The sequence below is a fragment of the Vespa velutina genome, chromosome 2 (genome assembly GCF_912470025.1).
Source record: "Vespa velutina chromosome 2, iVesVel2.1, whole genome shotgun sequence".
NCBI classification, from domain to species: Eukaryota; Metazoa; Arthropoda; class Insecta; order Hymenoptera; family Vespidae; genus Vespa; species Vespa velutina.
In genome coordinates this window covers 16,641,287-16,665,901 of record NC_062189.1, presented here as the reverse complement: position 1 = coordinate 16,665,901, position 24,615 = coordinate 16,641,287, and the positions used below count along the sequence as shown (strand labels likewise).

Here is a 24,615-nt window from a genome sequence, read left to right as displayed (position 1 = left end):
GCCATTGGTGCACTATTGTAAACGGCAACAAAGCCGAGCCAATAAACGATTCGCTATACAACTAATGCGACCAATCAACTTTGAGATTTTTCTTCTGACGTTATTCTCATTTTATTTGATCGTCACACCAAAATGGCGACTATTGCAGTTTGTTGAAAGACGTCATTTTGCTATCTGATCATATAACCTACAAATTACGTATTACGCACTCTGTGACAGAATATTTTTTATTGTGTATCACAATGAAACCAAAAGCAAAAGTAATATATAATATGTATTAGTTGTTAATGATTTGCAAGTTTATTTTTAAAGATTTGTTAACAATTATTAATGTAATATGCAATGAATATGAAAATGATTGTTATTGTTAAAATAAATCAATTGTGTTTTTAGAATAACAGGATATCTTCTAAAAAAAAAAATGTGGAAACAAATTCAGAAGTAAAGAGTGATCTTCCATCTTCCAGCGTAGAAACAGTAAGCGGATTAAATCAAGAAGCCGAGGATCAATTTGTATTAGAACTTTATTGGTGCATTCAAGAATTAGAATCGAGTTTAGAGAAAGGAAAAGTGCAAATGAAACAAGCTCAGGATATTTCCAAAAGTTTGAATACTTTAAAAAGTAATAGCGCGCCTTTGATAAAAAAGAGACAAATTATGAGAAATAAATTAGGAAATTATAGAGAGAAAATGATCCAAGATGAACAGAAACTTATTAAGCACGTCGCATCAGTTAAATTTACAAATAAGCCAAATTTATATAAAAAATCTGTGTTCTTACGAAAAGCTTCTACTAATGTAAAACAGAATTCTGTTAATACTAGTGATAGTGAACTAAATGAACAGTCTCATGATTCATTAAATAATGATAGATCTATAGTTGATAAGAATAGCTCGCAAGAGTTTAGATTTAATTTTCAAACTGTAACTTAAGTGATTTCCTTTATATTAAAGCAATAAAGGGTTTTTTTTTTTTTTTTATATTTATAAATCCAATTAAAGCATTGATTTATTATTAATTATATTCTCTTTCCAATTTGTATCGTAGTACTTGTTTTTTATTTTTTATCACAAAGATAAATGTTTTTGTTTTATGATAGACTTTTTATTAATATTTTCCGTTTATTATAATTAGTACGGAGAACTTGTAAGAATAATAAAAATTTTGTAAAATAATTGAATTATATTAAATTACAATAAATAATTTTAATTTATTAACCATATAAATAATAGAATGTTCAACATGGTCCTGTGGCGCAACGGATAACGCGTCTGACTACGGATCAGAAGATTCCAGGTTCGAATCCTGGCAGGATCGGCATATATTTTTTTTTTTTTTTTTTTAATAATTTGGAACTTTAATATATATATATATATATATCTCGTATAAGAAATATATTTATTTAAATCAAATTTTATAATCGTAATATTTCGAAATATATGAATCGTAAAAAGTTGATTAATTATATTAATTATATTAAATGTATTAATTATCTTTATGCTTTTTATCGTGAAATAAATACGTAAGGACATTTCTATTTAGTACGAATCACACGAGAGACATATGCTGTTACCATCAATGATAGATTATACATACAAGTGACTGAAAAGTGTAAGTTCATAGTCTACTTGAACTATTTACTTTAACCTATACAAAATCAGTCTCGTTATTTACGCGTAAAAGAAAAATAATCAACACAAATTTATACTCTAATACGATAATAGTGAAGACAACGTTCACCGATTTTATTCGTTGTTCATAATTTGTCCATACCTGTGGCTGGACACGTTACACGTTTCGAACAAAAGGTAATGGACAGCTTTAATGGTGAATCATATTGTTATAACAGATTTAACAAAAATATACATTTATTATACGATCATCGATTGATTTATATTATAACATATGAATTATAATTATCATAATTTTCATTAAATTTAATCATTCTAGAGAAATTATTATATATAATTGACGAACAACGGTGAAAAAGATTTAAATAGAACAAATAAGTATAGTGTGAATACAACATGGTTGACAACGTGGTATCATCCGATGTGCAAACTTTAAATATTAAGGAAGAAAAGGCACGGGTCATATAATTATCATTTCGTTTATATCTTTAATTTTTAAAAATCATGTTGACGTCTTTGCGATTTTACGGTTATAGGATCATTTACAGTGGTACTAGACGGAAGTACGCTTGGGTTTGTTATAAAGTTATATTGTTATTATTTTATGGAACTATCGTGTATTGAAAAAAAAAAGAAAAAAAAAAAAGAAAAAAAAAGAAAAACAAAGATCATTTTTAATCATTAAATAACATTTTTTTTTATCCTCGTCTTTGTTTACTATCGTATCATCTATTGTAACATATGAATCAATAATCTGACGTAACCTTAATATTCGTTTTCTTAACACTTGCAACGACACATCTTGACGATTTTTCCTTTACTTTCGTAAAAAGACAGAAGCATAATTTTGTTTTTTTTCTGTTCTCTCTTTCCTTTCCTTTCCTTATTTCTTATTCGTAATATAGTTTACTGATCGTTTGTATATTTTTTTCTCATTCTTTTTTTACAGGCAAAAATGAAGCCAGGAAAAGAGAAAAAAGTTGCAGTTGAAAAGAATTCAATTTGTGAATTAAATCCATGGCCTGAATATATACAAGTAAATAATTTAGACAAATATTTTTAATAATATTTACCTGTTATTATATTTTTTAAGCTTTATATAATATATATATATATATATCTATGTAATCATAGGAACGTATAATATTATGGGATAAATTAAAAGCTGAATACGATGCTGAAATTGCTAATAAAGAATCAGAAGAGATAATTGTGACGCTTCCAGATGGGAAAGAAATTACCTGCCAATCATGGCGTACTACACCATATGAAATTGCAAGGAATATTAGTCAAGGACTATCGGATAGTATTGTAATAGCAAAGGTTAATAATGAACTTTGGGATCTCGATAGACCTTTGGAATACAATTGTAAACTTCAACTTCTTAAATTCGACGATCCAGACGCACAACAAGTTTTCTGGCATTCTAGTGCTCATATCCTTGGAGAAGCCATGGAAAGAATATATGGTGGTTGTTTATGTTATGGACCTCCAATTGAAAATGGTTTTTACTATGACATGTACCTTGGTGATAAAGGTATATCTAATTTAGATTTTCCTTCTTTGGAAACTTTATATAAGGGAATAGTTAAAGAAAAGCAACCATTTGAAAGGCTCGAAATGAAAAAGGAAGATTTATTAGAAATGTTCAAGTATAATGAATTTAAAATACGAATTTTAAATGATAAAGTACATACTCCTACTACTACGGTTTATAGATGTGGCCCATTGATCGACTTATGTAGAGGTCCACATATTAGGCATACGGGAAAAGTTAAAGCTATTAAAGTTACCAAAAATTCTTCAACCTATTGGGAAGGTAATGCGGAAGCAGAATCATTGCAAAGAATATATGGAATAAGTTTTCCTGATACTAAACAAATGAAAGAATGGGAAAAATTTCAAGAAGAAGCTGCTAAACGTGATCATAGAAAAATTGGAAAGGAACAAGAATTATTCTTTTTCCATGAACTTTCACCGGGTTCTTGCTTCTTTCAACCACGTGGCGCTTATATTTATAACACTTTAATCGAATTTATTCGTGGTGAATATAGAAAGAGAGGTTTTCAAGAGGTTGTCTCCCCTAATATTTATAATAGTAAATTATGGCAAACTTCTGGTCATTGGCAACATTATGCAGATAATATGTTTTCATTTGACGTTGAGAAGGAAACGTTTGCATTAAAACCAATGAATTGTCCAGGTCATTGTATGATTTTTGACGTACGAAATAGATCTTGGCGTGAATTGCCTTTAAGAATGGCAGATTTTGGTGTATTACATCGTAATGAATTATCTGGCGCATTAACCGGTCTTACTAGAGTTAGACGTTTTCAACAAGATGATGCACATATATTTTGCACGATAGATCAAATCAAGGATGAAATGTTAGGAGCATTGGATTTCCTACGTCATGTATATTCTGTATTTGGTTTTACATTTAATTTATGTTTATCTACGCGCCCTGAAAAATATTTGGGAGATTTGGCTCTTTGGGATTTAGCAGAAAAAGCATTGGAGGACAGTTTAAATGCTTTTGGAGAATCGTGGAAAATAAATCCTCAGGATGGTGCTTTTTATGGTCCTAAAATTGATATAACAATTATGGATGCTTTAAAAAGATCACATCAATGTGCTACGATACAATTAGATTTTCAATTGCCAATTAGATTTAATTTATCGTACATCAAGTAAGTTGTGAAACTGAATATAAGTTTGTCATAAAATATTTACATCATTATATCGTATATAATATGTATTATTATTTTCCAGTGAATCAGGCGAAAAGACAAGGCCAGTAATTATTCACAGAGCTATATTGGGTTCTGTAGAAAGAATGATCGCTATCCTTACCGAATCTTATGCAGGAAAGTGGCCATTTTGGCTATCACCAAGACAAGTAATGGTGATTCCTGTTGGAACACCTTTTGAGGAATATGCGATTGAAGTTAAAACAAAACTTTGGGAGGCAGGTTTTAATGCAGAAGTTGATACTGATTCTAGTGATACGATGAACAAAAAAATTCGTAATGCTCAATTGGCACAATTTAACTTTATACTTGGTACATATTAAAATATTCTAATATCATTAATAATCATATTATCTCTTTTAAAAATATAACACTATTCTTCTTTATTCTTTTTTTTTTTTCTTCTTCTTTTATTTCAGTTGTTGGAGAGAAAGAACGAAACGCAGGAACTGTGAACGTTCGTACGAGAGATAACGTTGTTCACGGTGAAATTAAAACGGAGGATTTAATCGAAAAGTTTAAATTATTTAAAGAAAGGAAAGACCGTAACTGCGAGGAAAGGTTTCAATAAATCTACTTTCTTTATCAAGACAATTTATTTATATGTAGGTAATATCACTAAGCTTGAAAAAGTTATAAGATACGATCTTAATGCACTTTAAAATATTGGAATAAATCCTTTTCTGCAATATATATATATATATTCTTAAATATTTCATATAATTAGCTAGTTAGGTATACAGAAGAGGGAAATAATTTAGTATGTTTTTTCGTACGCGAATAATTATTAAGTGACAAATTTATATAAACAGCTCATTTGAAAAAGGAAAAAAACAAAGAAGAAGAAGAGAAAAGAAAACGAAGATTAATCTATCCTTTTGTTTCTTATTAGAACATTATAGTCTGAACAGAAGTGTAATAGTGTCTGATTAAGAAACATGTTTTGCATATAAGGAAAACCCACTCCCCCTCCAGAAAAAAAGACAACAAGAAAAAAGAAAAAGAACAGAAAGAAAGGGGATAAGGAATAAAAAAAAAAAAAAAGTGCTTCAGATCATTAGAATTCACAATATTTCATATATGACATAATATATTTATGAAAAGTTTTTGCCATATCCTAACTTTGGTATTCAATTATGGAACTTCACATTGTAATTCAGCATCATAAAACGATAATCTTTTGCAGTAGATAGAAACAAAAAAAAAAACAAACAAGAGGAATGTGTCTTGTAAAAAAAAAAAAAAAAAAAAAAAAAAAAAACCCAAAAAAAAAAAAAGAAAAAGTACATACATACAATTTTCAAAAGGATAGCTCAACAAGTTGCCTTGTTAAAATTGAAATAATAGAAAGAGAAAATAGATGTTGATTGCTTACATTTTCACATAATCAATATATGATATAATATTATGAGTTTGTGATTTGAAATGTTCATCTCAATGGCTGTGCTCCATAATTTACAAGTAGTTAACACGTTGATAACGTGTATAACTGCTTTGAATACATTTTAGGAATAAAATGCACTCCAGTCTTCAGAGAAAGGATTTCCAGCATTTTTATAAGAAACATAAAAAAAAAAAAACAAAAAAAAAAAGAAGAGAAAAGACAAATAAGAATCTTTGAAAATAGTATATAGTAACCATTTTGATTCCTACCATTGAATACAAATGTGATCTTTAATTTTCTTTTTATTTTTATTTTTTATTTCTTTTTTTTTTTTTTCTCTCTCCTTTGATTCCTTTATCAAGCACTATTCAAATAAAACTCACAATCGCTTTTTCATTTGATTTAATACTTGTCTCCCATCACTTTTCTATATCCGTCACATTAAGAGTTGTACTTAATATTTATTACGTGTAAAATTAATAAGAAAATGATATATCAAATTATAATTAACGAGTTGTAAAATAAATAAATATGTGTCATTAAAAGAGATAAATAATTTTCTCTGATATTACATTATTTGATTATAAAATTTACGATAGAGAAGCATAATATAGTATGTATCACGAATCAATATAAGTTTTTGATTTAATGCATTACGATTACGAACTATGATATAATCGTAATAAAAAAAAAAAAAAAAGAAAAAAAATAGGAAAAAAAAAGAAAAGAAAAAAGAGAAAGAAGAAAAGAAAAAAAAAATTACATACAAAATTATAAGAAATTATTTATTGAAAATTTATAAGATTGAAAATAAGTTCAAAAAAAAATAAAAATATCTAAATATTGTGTATGTAATGATTTATGTAGATATTACCGGAAGTAATGATTTTTTACACTTGACTATGTTAGTTACACTTCCGAAAAGAAGGAGTCCAAGCGGCAAAGTAGGAGCAGCAGAGGCTTGCTCAAAGATGACAGCTGTTGCTATCTCTCCTGCTTCTCATGGAATTATTCAAGTAGTTAACGAAAGTAATTTACTTAAAATAGAAAGGTAGAGAAATTATCTTCAATATAATATCATTATTTCATATAAATTGAGGAAATATATATATATATATATATATAAAAACGTTATTTGTTATGAATATTTTCTTTTTTTTTTCTCTCTCTCTCTTTCTTAGTTTTCTCAATGACACTGCATACAGGGAAGCCATTGAAAACTCGTCGAATTATAACAGTCGATTATGCCGAGAAAGGAGGTTACGTATGCCCTTTCTGGACTCACAGACGGGTAAATTGAAATATTTTATATGTGTAAATATTTATGTATATATATTCTTTTTTTTTTTCTTTCTTTTTTTTTTTTTTTTTTTTTTTTCAACTTGTTTGCCCAACGTTTGTGCACGTGTGAATTTATTTATAAGATACGTTTATTGATCCGATAGAAAATTTACTTTGCTTATGAATGTAAATGAATATTTACAAAGGCCGAACTTATCAGTATTGACAATTTGATGTTATAATGATTTTATTGTAAAATAAAGAATTTAATTAATGTTTCTTATACATATTGATAATATGTTATTTATCATTGTTAAAATTTTTAGGTGTAGCGCAGAATCATTCTACGCTTTTTATGTCCTCGAGAGAAAGACTACCGGGATTATTACACGGACAAATTTATACATATCCAAGCAAACGATGGAGGAAAAAGAGGCGTCAATATTTAATGCATTATTTACATCCAAAACGTGGACCGAGAGGTGACACAGAAGATGGATCTGAAGGTGTAGAGACTATAACACATGTCAATGATGATAGTAAAGAATCAGTTGGACTTAAAGGTATATATAATAATAAATAATATGAATTTATGATAATTGTTATTAAATATGAATAATAATAATTAATTAATTGTTATTTTTTTTAAAAGATGAACATAGTAAAGATGCATGGTATTATGATGAACAAGACATGTTGGATATGGATGCATATGAAGAACCTGATCCAGATAGTGATTATGATTATGAAGAAAGTTACAGTAGTAAAAGGAAAAGGAGAAAACACAGAGGTGGTGGTCATCATCCTGCCAGAAGTCATCCACCAACCACGGATAGTCCTGGGACCAAACGTACAAAGGTATTGTTGATTAATATCAATGAATATTGGACAGAACATTTAATAATATTAAAATGTTAGAATAGAGGAATAATGAAACGATTGTTTTATTATTTTATTTAGGGTGGGGGACGTGGCCGTAAGAAAACTAACTATGATGCTGTTGACTCCGATAAGCCATTCGTTTGTGACCGTAAGTTTAATCATAGATACAACTACAAATGATTCTCTCCTGTTATCAGTTTCACCAAATATTATTATTATTATTATTAATATTATTATTATTACTATTATTTCTGTCAGTTATTGTTTTGTTTAAGAAACAAACGCATCGCGTTATCAAATTTGTTAACATTATTTAGTTATTATACTTTAACCACATCTACATATAATTTTGCAAGGTACACAAAAATTACTTTATGGTATAAAATAAGATGGAAGCTAGAAATAAATTATTAAATATTTTAGTGTTGAATACTGCATAATCTTACACCGAGGGATGGTGATCGATCATGTAATGAACTATAATGTGGGAAGGTGCTCTTTAGTCTCGTATTAATTTTGATATATAAAAGTGATCGGTACCGTATTGATTGTTGTTTTCCTTCAAGTTTATAGTAGTTGTGTCTTTATTTAACGTGTCATAGATTTTTAGAAAACACAAATTTCTATTTTATCTTGATGTTTTAATGTAAAGTTTAACTCATAACAGGGAGATGTCTTTTTTACAACCGATATTTTACAAATTTGTTTAACACTCTTCCAATCTTTTGTTTACTTACTTACCTTTACTTACTTTCCTAATATCATATTAATACTTTCTTTTGTTATGTTTTTATTCTTTCCAAATTGAAGCAATAACCTCTATGAATCTTTAGTATATTTAAAACTGATTTTTCTCTCCTACAGACATAATATACTTTTTTATAAAGAGAAATAATCCAGTATGAATATAGTGTTAGTAAACATTGATAAATAATTTTTGTTAATAATAGTAATTCCATAGCAGTTAAAGTTTTGAAGGAATACAATAGTCATTACTAATTAGACCCAAATACTTTTTCAGACCCAAAGTCTAGCGAATTAACTCGAATGTGCCTGCAATCTGTTTACTTCTTGAAACCACTCCTGTTAGACTAGCAGAAATCTTAAGAAATTTGGTCTCATATAGTAAGCTCCTACTGTCAATAAGAATTAGCAATTTTGTCTGTTCTTAAGCGAGCTTATGAAAGTGGCCAAATATCTTTAGACTTATTTTACCTGCCAATAACAGAGCAATAATGTACTGGCTCACACTGTAGCGAGCTCATTCTGTAGGAGTATACAAGCATCAAGCCTTGCATCGTATTAGTTTTGCTTCTTGGGCTGGAACTCCTTCACTGCTTGTCCACATATAGATTTGTAGGTGGATAGGGATGTGTACTGGTGCGGAAGGTGTGCAAATTTCCTTTTCCTTGACCCGTAAGCTTCGGTCCTGAAACCTTCCCAAATATCCATTAAAAGAGGTCTGTCTTTTCATGGACGTTGCGTTAGATGGATTGCGGGAAAACAGTATTTGCACTTTTGCAGTATGCAGCGCACGGTATAAAACCAGACCTGGTCTGGTCTACCATTATGGTCATTCCCACTCTACTTCCTCTGGTGATCCTGCTAAGGAACTAAGTCCCAGTCCTGCCGAAGTTGAACCTAGGAGCGTTGCAGACACCGCTGCTTCGAACCAGCCAGGTTGGAGCCAAAATCAGCTCAGTTTTCTCACTTTCCCTTAAGCCAATATTCCTTACCTTATCCCGTCACATATTACCACTTACCTATTACTCATATCTACAATTTATCCTATCCATGCAACTATTTATTTTAATAATCCTTTGACATAAAGAAATTGATTATATATTTTTATATGTATTGCAAATGCATGCGTTGCAAATACCGTTATATATAAATGTAATGTTTGTCTTGTAAGTTCTGATGATTTTCTCATCCAGGACAGATTTATATAGCATCTCATTTATATTACACCAAGTCAGCTTTGAAAACAAAAGAACAAAAAAAAAAAAAAAAAAGAACAAAATTAAGAAATATTTGAATCAGCAAAGTTTTAATGGTTTGTTTTAGATAGTATACGTGCACAAAGAGAAAGTCTTTCACAGTAAATATTTTGGTAAAGAAGGAATCAATCGATATGATGTTTTTAGATATACTTTGCAATGCATGCCTCTGCAAATGCATAAATCAAATGTTTTCATTACTAGAGAAAAGCGATGATCCATTATGTCCTTTGAATTGTAACTTCTTTTTTTTTGGCACAGTCATGTCTCTGAGTGTTTGGTATGTGTGTGTTTTTATCAGTAATTCCTATATCCTAATTTTTTAGCATGATAGTAATTACAGGTAGATCTAACTGTTTTAGATATTACTTTATTTGCTCTTTTGATGCTTACTTGATTCCTAAAGCAATTTTGGCTTCAAGTTTCCTATCATAAAATGCTGAAGCTTGACTAAATAAAAAATATAAATTTGATAAATTTGCAGTAGTGTTTTAGTATATTTATAGTAAAGTTTGTTTGCCTGTTCTTTAAGTCAAGTATTTAGATATTGTATTTTGAAATAGTTGTTGGTGATGGAATGTATTGATCGAAATGCATCTTGTTACAAAAAAAAAAAAAAAAAAAAAAAAAAAAAAAAAGAAAAAAAAAGAAAGAAAAAAAAAGAAAAAAAAACATAATTGGATTCTTTTTCATTGTTGTGCCAGTTTGTCTGAAAAAAAAATAAAATAAATAAACTGTGGAGTTTAAATAATTGATTCTGTTATTGGAACAATATGCAATGAGGATACAAAAAATAAGAAAAGAAAAGAAAATTAAAATTTAAAATAAAAATGAAAACTAAGAAGAAAGAAAATGAAATTGTAAAATTCAATGATAATATCGATTATCTATCTCTCTCAAAACATACATACAAAATGTTTCGATGCGTAATAATCATACTTTTCTCTATCATTCATATATAGAAATTATATCTTGATTTAATATACATATATATATATATATATATGTGTGTGTATATGTATATATATATATATATACATATATATATATATATATTTTTCATTATCTTATTATTTTACTATTTAGAACATAATTCATTATCATGTGAATAACTGAATCGATTATTAAAAGACATTTTCACAGAATTGAATATAAATTATTGTCAATATAAGCCAGTGTGCATGGTCATTAGCTTGTGACGCAAAGCGCAACTGGGTATGTGGTCGGTTTGTGACTAGGTGGTACACGTCGGGGTCGTCAGAACACTACTACCTCGAGTACCTCGAGTCCCTCTCCCGCAGCACCAGCTGCCCCTGCTGCGGGAGCCACAACGCAGCCGCAACAACCAGCACAGTTGCCACCAGCTCAGACGCCCATCGCACCAACATCGCCTACTATACCACCACCTAAGGAAGATCATCTACCAGCAGTATCATCTCCTGGTGGTACCGCTGTACCTTCTCCTTCCTCAGTTAGACCCGAGGGTGGACCACCAACGCCTGGACCTGCTGAGAAAAAGCCTGGAAAATCCGCGCAACCCTCTCCCTACTGTGACTTTTGTTTGGGCGATGCAAGAGAGAATAAAAAAACTGGTGGATCAGAGGAATTGGTCTCTTGCAGTGATTGCGGTCGCTCAGGTAAGCTCGAGGAGAAAGTCAAACGCAAGTATACACGCAGAGCAAATCATAATTAATCATATTGATATATTTTCGATAATCGTATTAGTCGCGTCTATATTATTATTTCTTTTCGATAAACATTCTGACCTAACAAATTTATTTAATTTGAGAGGAAAGAACAAAATCCAAACGAGACGAAATAAAGCAAAGGAAAAGAAAAATGAAAAAAGAAAAAAAAATAAATAAATAATAAATAAATAAATAAAAGCAAAAAAAGAAACAAAATAAAAAGTAAAATTAAAAGTAAAATTAAAAACGAATAAGAGGAATAAAAAGAAGGAGAGGAAGGGGAAAGGAAAAAAAAGGTTGATTAAAGAAAAATGTTCTTTCTTTATGTCTAACCGCGATCTGTAACTCAAAACTTACAAGCATATGCAACTCAAAATAGAAAATTGAACACTTCTAATCGGAAATCGTGACTTTGGAGTAGTTCTAATCAATGGGATTTTGCTAGATTGGAAATTAACTGCATAAGTGTTTTCAAATATTATTAATATCTATTCTATACTTATAATATGTCACGTTATATAATATTTCTAATGGAAAGACTATTTGACAAAATTTGATTTATTTCTAATTAGTGTAAAAGTATATATATATATATATATATAAAATGTATATAAATATATTTTATATATATATATGTATATATATATATATATATAAAATATATATATAAATATATTTAAATTAATAAGACTGTTCTTAAAAAATATTTTTAGCTAATTGAGAAAATATTTGTTTTTGTTTTGCATACGACGGGCATTGTTTTATTTTATTTATTTTCTTTTTTTTTTTTTTGTTTTTTTTTTTTTTTTTTTTTTTTTTCTTTTTTTTTTTTTTTTTTTTTCTTTTCTTTTTTTTTTCTTTGCTATGAAGCATATGTTGTAGTATTATGTAATAGATATAGTTTTTATTATATTAACATAATTTTTAAATAAATAAATAAATGTGTATATATATATATATATATATATATATATATATCACGCGCATAAGTAAAGTGAGATAGAATTATCGGGATATGAAATGAAATATTTAAATCGTATTAAAATTTTCTTTTGTTTTGCCCGTTTAAAGCTTTGTTACAAAACAAAAGTCTGATTGTATATGTTAATTTACGAATAGAATTGTCCTTGTTGAAAATTTTTATAATTTGTTTATAATTTGTTATCAATGAAATGATTTTTGAGTTGTATACAGTTACAGAGTCGCTATGTGTGACATATTTCGAAAGTTATTATTCCGAAGGATCATAGAAATGTATTATTGTGTGTGCAATAATTAAAACTATTAAATTATCTGCGCACATTGTAGGTCAAGTGGTTATAAGCTTTATATATATACACTAGTCAAGACAAGAAAAGCAAAACATCACTTTGTCAATGGTGCAACTTGTCGCATCTGAGTAATAGGAATTTTCAATAATTCCTTTACGGCATAAAAAAAAAAAAGAAAAAAAAGAAAAAAGAAAAAGGAAATTAACTGTGATTTATTGTAATTCAATGATTAGTTTATAAGATACGATTTTTACAAAGAAAAGAAAAGAAGAGAAAAGAAAGGAAGAGAGAGAAAAAAAAAAGAAATATAAAATAAAGAATACATACTAATAAAATAAAATAAAAATAATAATAAAACGAGAGAAACGTACAAAAAAGATGAAATTCAACGCAAACGAAATATTAAAGGACAAAAGAAAAACAAAAAAAAAAACAAAAAAAAAAAGTAAAAAAAAACCAAAAAGAGAGAGCGGGGGGAGAGAAGAAAAAAAAAGTTATATGATTCCGATTGTACAATTTTCAAACTCGTAGATCTTTTTAGGCGTGTGTGATTTTTTAAAAATAATTCTTAACGGACTAACGTAACAAAACGGAGCAAAAAAAAATAGAAAAAAAAAAAAAATAAAGAAAAGAAAGATGTAAAATTTTTAAAAATTCCTGTTGCACAGTATCACTAGAGCACATATTGAAGAAGATGTATTTGTCTTCTGTTTGACAGTGTATCGTATCGTCTTTATGTTATTGTGTTTGAAATCAAATGAAAATGCGCATACTTGATATAAGAGAAAAAGAAAAAAGGCTAAAAAAAAAAAAAAAAAAAATAAAAAAAAAAGAAAAAAACAGGAAAAATGCAAACAAAAACAAACATAATTTATATCAAGTAATTTAAATAGGGTTTATTGAGAATATCTTTATTATATACATATATATATATATATATATATATATATATATATATATATATATATATATATATATATATATAAACCTAGCACAATCACATGAGAATCACTTCTAAAAAAAGAGAGAGAGAGAGAGAGCAACATACTCAAAGTGATATATATAGAAATATTATAATATTGACCATGTGTCTTTGGTATTGTGAGAGAGGGAGAGAGAGAGAAAGAGAGAGAGAGAGAGAGAGAGACAAATTTTTAGAGCTTGTAAAAAAAACAAAAACAAACAAGAAGTTGTGTTTGGATCTTTTGCATTCATTGCATATTTGAATTTCCAGATACTCTGATAGAAGCAAAACAGCGCAGCACATATAACAGTACTAAAAGTTTAACATAGTATCAAAATAAATAGGTACAGTTGTAAGAAAAGAAGAAGAAAAAAAAAAACGAACTTTATGCCTTCCCCCTTCGTGTCGTCAGTTTCTTTTCTTTTTTTTTTTTTTTTTTCTTTATCCCTTTTTTTATTTTTTTCTTCTTTTTTTTTCTTTTTTTTTTTTCCCCCTTTAATTTTTTTTCTTCAAACTTGATCATTTTCATATAGAGATTGTTAATTAAGATTGTCTGAAAAATGGGCACAAGTAACGTTTATACTACTCTCATATAACATATAGTTTTTATTATTCCTCCCTCTTTCATTCTTTTGCTTGTTAAAACCCATAGAAGGCATTTGATAATCAAAAAGCACTTCTCCATGTCGAAAGAAAAAAACGAAAAAAAAAAAAAGAAATGGTTTCATTTAAATGGCAAGCAAAACGAAAGTATAACGAATTGAGCAAGTGTAATTTATATAGAGATGTACAGGCACACACATACACACATAAATACATACATATATTATTAACAAGCTAAGCTATAATATCCGATAAAATAATTATGCCAGTACTCTACAAAAAAAAAAAAAACAAAAAAAAACAAAAAAAAAACAAAAAAAAAAAAAAAAAAAGAAAAAAAGGAAAAATATTCTTATGAACTGATTTTAAAATGAACGAATGAACGAACAAAAAAAAAAAAAGAAAAAAGAAAAAACTATTGAATATCAGCAACTTCATTGCTTTTTGGCTTCTACATTGAAAAACATGTAAATAACGTTTTTATGGGGTCATAGATTTAATTTACAATAGATTTATATAATACAGAATCGTAGAGTACGTTGCAATAATGTTTTTTTTTATTTTTTTTTTATTTTCTTTTATTTTTTTTTTTTTTTTTTTTTTCTTTTTTTATTTTATTTTTTTTTCTCCTTCGATTAGAAGTAATTATAGAAATAATAATGGCATATATATACATACCATAGACATTGACTTCCTGCCAATAGTAAAAACATGGGGCACAACTTTTCAATTACTCTCTTCCAGATTCTCTAATTCTGTACTTTGACTATATATTTGCTGCTCTTAATTCATTATAATAATTATTATTTCTTTTTTCTTTTTCTTTTTTCTTCTTTTTTCTTTTTTTTTTTTTTCTTTTTTCCTTCTTTTGAATTAATTCGAATAAAATAAGTTTTCATGAATATTTATTAAAATTTATCGAACGAAAGAACGATTAGATATCAGCAGATGTCATCGAATGATATCACACAAATATTTATTAAGTATATTTAAAAGTTATGATATATATATATATATATATATATATATATATATATATATATTAGATTGTTTCAAAAATTTCTTTCGTTTTTGAACACTGCCAGATTAAAGCAGCTGCGTGAAGATGGGCGAAAGAAACTTTTGGGAGAACTTAATATATTATATACAAAAAAGAAGATGCAAACAAAGAAAAGCAAAAAAGAAATATGAGAAAGAAAAAGAAAAAGAAAAAGAAAAACAAGAAGAAAATTTTTCATGGTCAGATGTTTTTCAATTAGGTATGAATTCGAATATATTGATGACGTGTCACAGAGACTAGAATAATGCATCGTGACGACTATAATATAATATTATGGTCTCTTTGTAGAAATCTGACATAATAGCTTAGTTTTATACAAGCTTTGATACTTGTACAAATATCTACGTTATTTTTTTTTTTTTTTTTCCTCTTTTTTTAATAGAAATAATATTGTCGTGTATATATATATATATGTGTGTGTGTATATATGTATATGTATATATATATATGCATATATATATGTGTATATATATATATATATATATATATATATATATATATGTATATGTATATGTATAAAACATTAATGTAATACCTTATGAGTTTTTCAGGCACATACATAGAGACATACCAAAAGCATTTCTTTACAATATAACTATCAAACTTTTAAGTCAAAATTCAAGAATGGGAACATATATATATATATATATATATATATATATATATATATATATATATACATATATATATACACATCATTGATTATTATAATACAAATGCTGCATTCCATGCGTATTTATAGACATATTCATATATATTGGAATATAAGCAGCTTTTTGAAATTGTTTTCTTATTATAAAGCAAAGAAAAAGAAGACAAAAATCTTGAATCAACCTTATAACCATCGAGAGAAAAAAGCTATCAAATTTTTTTCTTGAAAAAAAAAAAAAAAATATTATAAAACTTCTTCAGGTTTCAGTTGGAAGATTGAAAAAAATTTGGTTCTTTTTTTTTTTTTCTTTTTTCTTTTTTCTTTTTCTTTTTTTTCCAAATTTTTCGTCAAAAGTAATAAATACGTTACAATTCATACATACGTATATACATGTATATATATATGTGTGTATGTGTATATATATATATATACGCAAAAAACAATATATACATATATAATATATATGTATATATTCAATAGTGCCGCGCGCTTAAGACGATTTTTTCGTCATTTAATGCTACGTAGTTGATGCAACAGAATAGCAAAAGAAAAGGAAAGAAAAAGGAAAAAAAAACAAAAAAGAAAACTATCTTGCTTCAGTTTATCCGATTAAAAATAAATAATTCTTAGATTGTCATAAGAAAAACTCACATGGTATATATATATATATATAAAGAAAAAAGAATGAGAAAAAAGAAAAATAACTGGAAAAAAGGAAGAAAGAAACCAACACACGAAACGAAACGAAACAAAACAAAAAAAAAAGCATGCAGATAGTTCCTCCTTGTTATATAAAATTGAAGACTTGTTATTAGGCAATTTTAATTAAGCAATACCCATGAGGCTTACAAATATAGCGTTTAAGAGTAACATTAGTTATATATATGAATATATATATTATATATATATACAAATGTGATACGTTATGAATTGTGTGCGTGTGTGTTGGGGATGGGGGTAGGGATTAGGGAGAAAGGGAAGGAGGGAGGGATGAATATGGGTGCGTATATCTGTGTCTCTTTCTCTGTGTGTGATGTGTGTCATGTGTATGATCTCTGTGTGTGATGATGATGATGATAATGATGATAATGATGATGATGATGATGATGATGATGATGATGATGATGTGTGCGTAGTAGTACGTATGAGAATTTGAGAGAGTGAGAAAGGGATAGAGAGAAAGCGAGGGAGAGTGTGCTGATCTGCGACGTTTATATTGTGCTGCGCAAGAAAGAACGTGAACTATTCCAAGGTACGCCCTGCTATTACTTACCACCTATTATTCCAAATAATAATAAAAGTACATATGTTCAAAAGGCAACATCAAAAATTGCGAGTATCATGAAATAAAACATTATGTGCGGAAACATGGACAAGTTTCATTATTCCGGACGTTTAGTGCTGAGGAAAGGTGAAAGACATAAAATTCGCACTTATTTGACAAAATTTAACCGGGGAAAAAAATTAAAAAAAAATAAAAAAGAAAAAAACGAAAAAAATTACAAATCATTAGAAATTAATAATTACCAAAAAAAGAAAAAAAAAAAAAAAAGAAAATAGAAATTACCGAACAAAAACAAAAAATATATAATACCAGAGATACTTTCTTGTTGTATATACATAATATTTATATATGAAATACAAATGTGTAATGCGTAATGCGCTATATTCGATCGAGCCTCGATTTGGATACGGAAAAAAATCATATATATATGTTTATATATATATATATATATATTGAAAAATAATAAGTACATTTGAAACGGGAAAAAAAAATAAATAAATAAAAGAAAAAAGATAGCTTGGAGTTCACTGTTCTTCGGCACAAGATAAATGTCCTGGCACCTTTCTGCTCGTCCAATCGTTATCCTAATCCATCCCACATGCGTATTCCATGACGTGCATACATTCTTGTTATAGGGCATCCAACATGTTTGCAATTCACTGCGAACATGATCGTTTCTGTTCGCAAGTACAGGTGGCAGTGTATCGAATGCAAATGTTGCTCCATATGTGGCACTTCTGACAACGACGTGAGTATATTCATCCCTTTAAATTTAAGCAGGATTATTCAATATTCGAGTTTTACGCGAAGTTTTATCTCTCGAAGCACGATTATCCATTTATATTTTGTTTCACGTGACATATGTCTACATACATATATATACTATATAAATAATGTATATATATATATGTGATGTATATTATATATACACGTTGATTTTTTGTTTTTGTCTTTTTTTTTCTTTTTCTTTGTTTTTTATTTTTCTTTTTTTCTTTTTTTTTTTTACGCAAATCTTACACATTTCTATTATATTGCGACGATCTTGTTATTTTTGAACGAAAAAACCAAAAAAAAAAAGAAAAGAAAAGAAAAAACGAAATAATACGCGTTACGATTCTTAGTACAGAAAAAACTGGTCGTATAACGTTAATTTAAATATCTATGAAAGCGACTTCTTAATTTTCTATCTTTCTTTTCTTTCTCTTTTGTTTCTTTGTTTGTTTGTTTATTTGTTCGCTCGTACTTTTCTTTCTTTCTATCTTTCTATCTTTCTTTCTTTCTTTCTTTCTTTCTTTCTTTCTTTCTTTTTCTCTTTTTTTTCTTTTTTCTTTGAAAATTTTTTTCTCACGCTATTATTAATATATTTGGCGACACGAAATAGGATCAGCTGCTGTTCTGTGACGACTGTGATCGTGGATACCACATGTATTGTCTGTCTCCACCTCTCGCATCTCCTCCTGAGGGCTCCTGGTCTTGCCGTCTGTGCATAGCAGAATTTCATCGCCGTGATTAAGTCTGATATCGTAGATAAGTCACGCGGTTCTCTATCTATCGCTGTTGTTGTGGTGGTGCGACTACGGTTGTCCTTTGAATTAGGAGAGTATTCTTTAGATACAAACCAACCCCCCTCTCCTCTCCTCCTCTCCTCTCACCCTCTCTCCCACTCCACTACACCTGACTCTCAATCGCTCCCACCCCATATTACCACTTCCATTCCCTTCTCCTACCCCCTACTGTATCTACTATCCTATCCTCGTACTCGATTCCATTTCCATATGTATAGTATTATCGTAGATTTCAACGATCTATATATCCCCATCATCCAAGAATTCTTATCAATTCTCATTGAAACAACAAAATAAGAGAGATTTTAATTCCTATAACGAGATATGTATATCCAAACGTTTGCCATTCTTTTATTTTATTTTATTTTATTTTATTTTATTTTATTTTCTTTTTTTTTATTTTTTATTTTTTATTTTTTATTATTATAATTTTTTTTCTTTTTTTTATTTTCCTGTTTTTTTTTTTTTTTTTTTTTTTTTTTTTTTTTTTAACTGTATTTATAAGAAAGAACGATTAGAGAAAGAGAATTTTATACGTAGCTTCGTTGTTTATTAGAAATACATCTCTCAGGCACTGCTGGATCTCAGAAAGCTAAAAAATGTAATAAGTGTATTTATGGTTTCTTTTTTGTTTTTTTTTTTGCCTTTTTGGATTTTTTTTTTTTTTTTTTTTTTTTGCCTTTTTGGATTTTTTTTTTTTTTTTTTTTTTTTTTTTTTTTAATAAGGTAGCTCTTACAAATAGTTATATAAGCTTCTCTCAAAAAACAGACCGTGCAAACAAAGGTCCTACGAGAAAACGGACAAAGAGATTAATTGTTTTAAATGAAATAAAGGGAGAGGAATATATATATATATATATATATATATATATATATATATATATACATATATGTATGTATGTATGTATATTTCTGTCCAAATATTTCAACTTAAAATAATACATGAAAATATGACAAATGTATTTTTTTTAATCGTTTTTAGAACTCGAACACATATATAATAGACTCTATATATATTGAATGCTGTAACAAAATGACATGAATTAGTTTTAAGTAAAATGATGATTAATAGAACGATGCTCTCCTAGTTCTGGATCAATCTATATTTAGCCACTGACACTTAATATGTTTGGTTGCTTTTACAATTTTAAACGAAACGAAATGAAACGAAACGAAACGAAACGAAACTAAACTAAATGAAATGAAATGCAATGAAATGAAATGAAACAAAACAAGAAAAAGAAAAAAAAGAAGAAGAAGAAGAACAAACCAAGATAATATTTAAAAATTCAACAAAACTTTTTGGTGATCTCAAATTTTCATACTAACTCTTAGCTCCTCGCTATTAACTTGGATACATTAAATCCAAGTATCATGGAAGATGCAAAAGTAAAAGTAAAGCAAAGCAAAGTAATTGAAAAAAAAAAAAAAAAAAAAAAAAAAAAAAAAAAAATCAATGATATTCTAGAAAGGAAAAAAAAAAATAAAAAATAAAATAACACAATACATGATATTATAAATATCTGTTTCGTAAATAGTGATAAATAGGAACATTCTCTGTTTATCTGTACGTATCATGATATTCAAGCTTTTACACTTATTGACATAGCCATTAGTAGCAGCATAGCTATGAGATACAGACTTACGGTACTGCGACAAAAAGAAAAAAGAAAAAAAAAAAAGGATCGAAAAAGAAAAAAAAAAAATAATTATATTATATATGCCCGTTTTTTCTCCGTCATTATAACTCAGTATTTTTATATTTTATATCTTCAGTGTACTTAATTTAAGATACTGTGGTGATATTTGGTATTCTCAACAGTATGAAAATATTTTTCTCTTCTTTCTTTTCGTTTCTCTCTCTCTCTCTCTCTCTCTCTCTCTCTCTCTCTCTCTCTCTCTCTCTCTCTCTCTTTCTCTCTTTCTCTCTCTCTTTCTCTCTCTCTCTCTTTCTCTCTCTCTCTCTCTCTCTTTCTCTCTCTCTCTCTCCCTCTCTCTCTCTCTCTTTCTTTTTTTACTTCGTAATGCTATGGCAGCCTAATCATATGGAATTGTATGTTAGCTACATCACTAAAATATGAGCAATCGATATTTCAGTTTTTTCTTATTCATTAAAGATCATAAATTTACACTTTATACTGCTTATTTTTAACATATTGTATGCAAATTCAAATAAAAAAAAAAAATAAAAAAAATAAAAAAAAAATGAATAAAAAAAATAAAAAAAAAAAAAAATAAAAAAAAATAAAGAATAAAAAAAAAATACAAATAAATATATAAAAATAAAGGAAAAAGAAAAAAAAAGATAAAAAAATTAGTTTACACAAATTGTATTAGTATAACTTCGGAATGCGGACTTTTTATTGTGTGCATGTAAACGTTTCCCATTCCTGGGGGAAAAAAAACAAAAAAAAAAAAAAAAACCAAAAAAAACGAAACGAAACGAAAAAACCAACAACAACAACAACAACAACAAAGCAAGAATATGTATAGTAATAAAAATTTCTTTCATATTTCAATTACACACAGAGACACTTTCTAAAACTTTTTTTTTTGGAAGGGAGTTTCTCATTTTCTTTTTTTTTCTTTCCTTTTTTTATTTTACTTTATGCCAGCCAACGTCTTAAGATCAAACTTGACAAATAAGTCTAAGAGACTATGTTACTTTTGCAAGGAAGACGGAATACTCTTTTTTGTTTTCTTTTTTTTTTTTTGTTTTCTTCCTATTTTTCCTTATTAAACGGATATTTTCAATAACGATGACAGATTAATAATGATAATAATTTTATTAAAAAAAAAAAAAAAAAAAGAAGGGAGTTATTACAGACAACCCAATGTTATTCGATTTCTGTTAAGATCTCCGATAATGATTTGCGTTGAAGATCGGGAACGGTAGCGTCCTTCGCAGGATAACCAACCGGTAATAATAAAACCAACTTTTCGTTAATGGGACGTGCGAGTAGAGCACGTATCGCTGGGCCACAATTTAAAGGTGTAGAAGTTAAAGTGACCAAACCTGTGTACTGTAACGGTGAAAGGTCATTAAAAAAAAAAAAAAAAAAATAAATAAAAATAGAAATAAAAATAAAGGAAATATCGATCGGATGATATGTCGCGAAGGAGAAAAGAAAAAAAAAAAGAAGAAGGAGAAGAAATTAAAAGTGAAAGTAAGAAAAAAAAAAAAAAAAGGTAATACGATACGGAGAAAGGAAATACCTCGATGGCAGTTAAAAGAATACCACAGGCAATGGACACGCTCATTTCATTATAATAATGAACCTTTCTTTTTCCATTCGGTAAGAAACCATAAACCTGTTTGAAAACTAGAATCAAATATGGCGCAGTCGTGAGATATTCCTTGATCCAGTTAGTTCTCAATGGACGTAAATCTGACGTCCATTTTTTTCCCATTCTTTTTTTATAATTAATTTCTTCCTCTCTTTCGACGATCTCACGTATACGACTTTTCATTGTTTTATTCGATACTACCACGAAACTCCATGGTTCTGTATGAGCACCACTGGGAGCAGTACCTAAAAAAGGGAAAGCAAGGTGACGACGGTAAAAAGATCCGTATAAAACAAAAAAAAAAAAAAACAAAAAAAAAGAGAAAAAGAAAATGTATAATACAAAGTTTATATCGAGTCTTATTTTATAACCTGCAGCTTTGATAATATAACGTATCACTTCTCTCGGAACATTTTCTTCGCTAAAATATCTTACAGTTCTTCTCGCATTCGTTATTTCATAAAATTTATTTGCTCTTATTAATAATTCCTCGTCGTTCGGTTTAACATATCGATAAGGTACGTGTTTCAAATCTTTCGGTAATGCAGACTCCATGAATTCCTCCTCTTCGTTATCTTTAATATCCGTCTCCTCCTTGTCTAACGCTAAACAAAATTATATTACAAATGAAATTAATTTCTTTCTGATAACGTTCTTCTTTCTTTCTCTTGTCTTTTTTTTTTCGTTTAAATGTTATAAAAAAAAAAAAAAAAAAAAAAGAAAAAGGAAGAAAGAAAGGAAAAAAAAAGTACTTAATCTATAATCCCTATATGTGTACCTTCGTTCTGATCCGCCGTTCCGATAACATCTGGATATTTAAATACCTTTGTAAAAATCGACAAAATTCCTCTTTTAATTCGACGATGTATATCCTCGTAGAAATAACAAAGGCACAGTAAGATAACGATATGATACCAATACTTCGAACAAAACGGTATAGTTTCCGATAACATTATTGATTTGACGACGACGAACGAAATGAAAATGAAAAACGAAAAAAATTACGAGAGCTTGATTTAACGATCTTTTTTTTCTCTCTTTTTTCTTTTTTCTTTATTTTTTTTTTTTTTTATTTTCCTTTTTATTTCGTTTTGTTTTTGTTTTAACGAAAAACAACGTACGCTTCCTTTCCACTGTGAAAATGTTACAAGCTACATCTGACGAAACGTATTATATCGTATTTCCTTCTAAGTTATATAAAAGGCATAGCGAGAAGAGTCGATGGGATTATAGAACTATGTGATAAGCAATATTTGACTATCATAATGGGTCATGATAAAGAAGAGAAATGATAAGAAGAAATCAATCGGATCGATATTATATTTTCGCACATATGTTTTGAATTAGCACTTTTAACATGGCAACGAATATATATATATATATATATATATATGAAAGTTAAAGAGAAAAAAAGAAAAAAAAAATTTAATCGATAGAAGGTAAAACGATTTAAAAAAAAAAATACAACACACATACACGCACACATACATACGCATGCACGTACAAAAAAGGAACAAAAGAAAAAAAAAAAAAGAAAGTATAGATAAAACTCAGTCAATTTTTCACGCTTTAGTCTTTCACAATTTCCTCGTGCGATTAGTTCGACTGTATACCGCAATGGGCCACGGCGCGACCGTCGTTGGCGCGCACCGATTAACAAAGCGTTATGATTGGTTCTAACGTTTCGACCAATAAGAAATGCTTATAGACGGTCGTAACAAGACCGTATACAGGCGCGCGACACCGAAAAACGTGCCCCGTTCATCTGTCCGTCCGTCCGTTTATAATGGTTATACTTGGCTAGACGTGCGCGCGCGAGAGAAAGAGAGAGAGAGAGAGAGAGAGAGAGAGAAAGAAAAAGAGAGAGGGACGTTGAGTTCAGACGGTTTTTGTCAGGTATCATGCGAATTTTGTGCGAGTTCCATTGTCCCGTCGGTGTATCATCCTTTGTGGTAACTGTTGTCGAGAAGATTGTTGTCGTCGTACCTCGTCGTAAAGGAAGAAGAGGAGAGAGAGGAGAAGAAAAAGGAGGAGGAGGAGGAGGAGGAGGAGGAGGTGGAGAAGAAAGAGGAGGTGTAGCCGGCGAACAACGACGACGGCGGCGACGACGACGACGACGACGACGACGTACGTACGACGAGCGCTGTCCGTCGTCGCAGAAATTACGTCGCGGACATGTAAACCCGTAAACTCGACCGTTCGTTCGGCAGTAATAATAAATCCGTGTATAATACGAAAGAAAATTATTTTCGAAAGGAGACGAATAGAGAAAGAGAGATATAAAAAGAGAGGGAGAGAGAAAGAGAAAGA

The 24,615-nt window shown here is 28.6% G+C and overlaps 4 protein-coding genes and 1 non-coding gene across 17 annotated transcripts; 4 read left to right on the top strand and 1 right to left on the bottom strand.

Moving 5' to 3' along the window:
* The first annotated feature begins 109 nt into the window (after positions 1-109).
* On the top strand, positions 110-996 carry LOC124947320 (UPF0488 protein CG14286). The gene is made up of 2 exons (XM_047489320.1): positions 110-260; positions 394-996. The coding sequence occupies exons 1-2, from the start codon at positions 243-245 to the stop codon at positions 931-933; spliced, it is 558 nt and encodes a 185-aa protein (XP_047345276.1). The 5' UTR covers positions 110-242; the 3' UTR covers positions 934-996.
* A 249-nt stretch (positions 997-1,245) lies between these two features.
* Positions 1,246-1,318, top strand: Trnar-acg. The gene has a single exon. It is a non-coding gene; the product is annotated as a tRNA-Arg (tRNA).
* Positions 1,319-1,541: 223 nt separating this feature from the next.
* LOC124946888 (threonine--tRNA ligase 1, cytoplasmic) lies at positions 1,542-6,162 on the top strand. Of its 8 annotated transcripts, none has more exons than XM_047488271.1 (6): positions 1,619-1,809; positions 1,952-2,085; positions 2,582-2,668; positions 2,767-4,322; positions 4,405-4,694; positions 4,802-6,162. In XM_047488271.1, exons 2-6 carry the CDS (start codon positions 2,029-2,031, stop codon positions 4,951-4,953), a joined length of 2,142 nt encoding a protein of 713 aa, XP_047344227.1. In that variant the 5' UTR covers positions 1,619-1,809; positions 1,952-2,028; the 3' UTR covers positions 4,954-6,162. The 8 variants fall into 8 exon arrangements, with proteins under 8 accessions (XP_047344232.1, XP_047344227.1, XP_047344230.1 ...); XM_047488269.1 differs by lacking the exon at positions 1,619-1,809 and having other exon boundaries at positions 1,876-2,217; positions 4,802-4,987; positions 5,275-5,447; XM_047488276.1 differs by lacking the exons at positions 1,619-1,809; positions 1,952-2,085 and adding an exon at positions 1,542-1,612.
* A 513-nt stretch (positions 6,163-6,675) lies between these two features.
* Positions 6,676-20,516, top strand: LOC124946890 (zinc finger protein DPF3-like). 3 transcript variants are annotated; one of them, XM_047488278.1, is made up of 9 exons: positions 6,676-6,817; positions 6,948-7,057; positions 7,374-7,610; positions 7,700-7,905; positions 8,008-8,077; positions 9,454-9,609; positions 11,168-11,566; positions 18,088-18,200; positions 18,834-20,516. In XM_047488278.1, the coding sequence occupies exons 1-9, from the start codon at positions 6,738-6,740 to the stop codon at positions 18,963-18,965; spliced, it is 1,503 nt and encodes a 500-aa protein (XP_047344234.1). In that variant the 5' UTR covers positions 6,676-6,737; the 3' UTR covers positions 18,966-20,516. The 3 variants fall into 3 exon arrangements, with proteins under 3 accessions (XP_047344234.1, XP_047344235.1, XP_047344233.1); XM_047488277.1 differs by lacking the exon at positions 18,834-20,516 and having other exon boundaries at positions 6,692-6,817; positions 18,088-18,380; XM_047488279.1 differs by lacking the exons at positions 9,454-9,609; positions 18,834-20,516 and having other exon boundaries at positions 18,088-18,380.
* Positions 20,517-21,275: 759 nt separating this feature from the next.
* LOC124946892 (iodotyrosine deiodinase 1) lies at positions 21,276-23,901 on the bottom strand. 4 transcript variants are annotated; one of them, XM_047488282.1, is made up of 4 exons: positions 23,782-23,901; positions 23,084-23,129; positions 22,234-22,910; positions 21,276-22,040 (listed from the first exon to the last, which is right to left on the bottom strand). In XM_047488282.1, the coding sequence occupies exons 3-4, from the start codon at positions 22,858-22,860 to the stop codon at positions 21,855-21,857; spliced, it is 813 nt and encodes a 270-aa protein (XP_047344238.1). In that variant the 5' UTR covers positions 22,861-22,910; positions 23,084-23,129; positions 23,782-23,901; the 3' UTR covers positions 21,276-21,854. The 4 variants fall into 4 exon arrangements, with proteins under 4 accessions (XP_047344238.1, XP_047344239.1, XP_047344236.1 ...); XM_047488283.1 differs by having other exon boundaries at positions 23,798-23,871; XM_047488281.1 differs by lacking the exon at positions 23,782-23,901 and having other exon boundaries at positions 21,348-22,040; positions 22,234-22,550; positions 22,677-22,910; positions 23,084-23,682.
* Between the last annotated feature and the right edge of the window lie 714 nt (positions 23,902-24,615).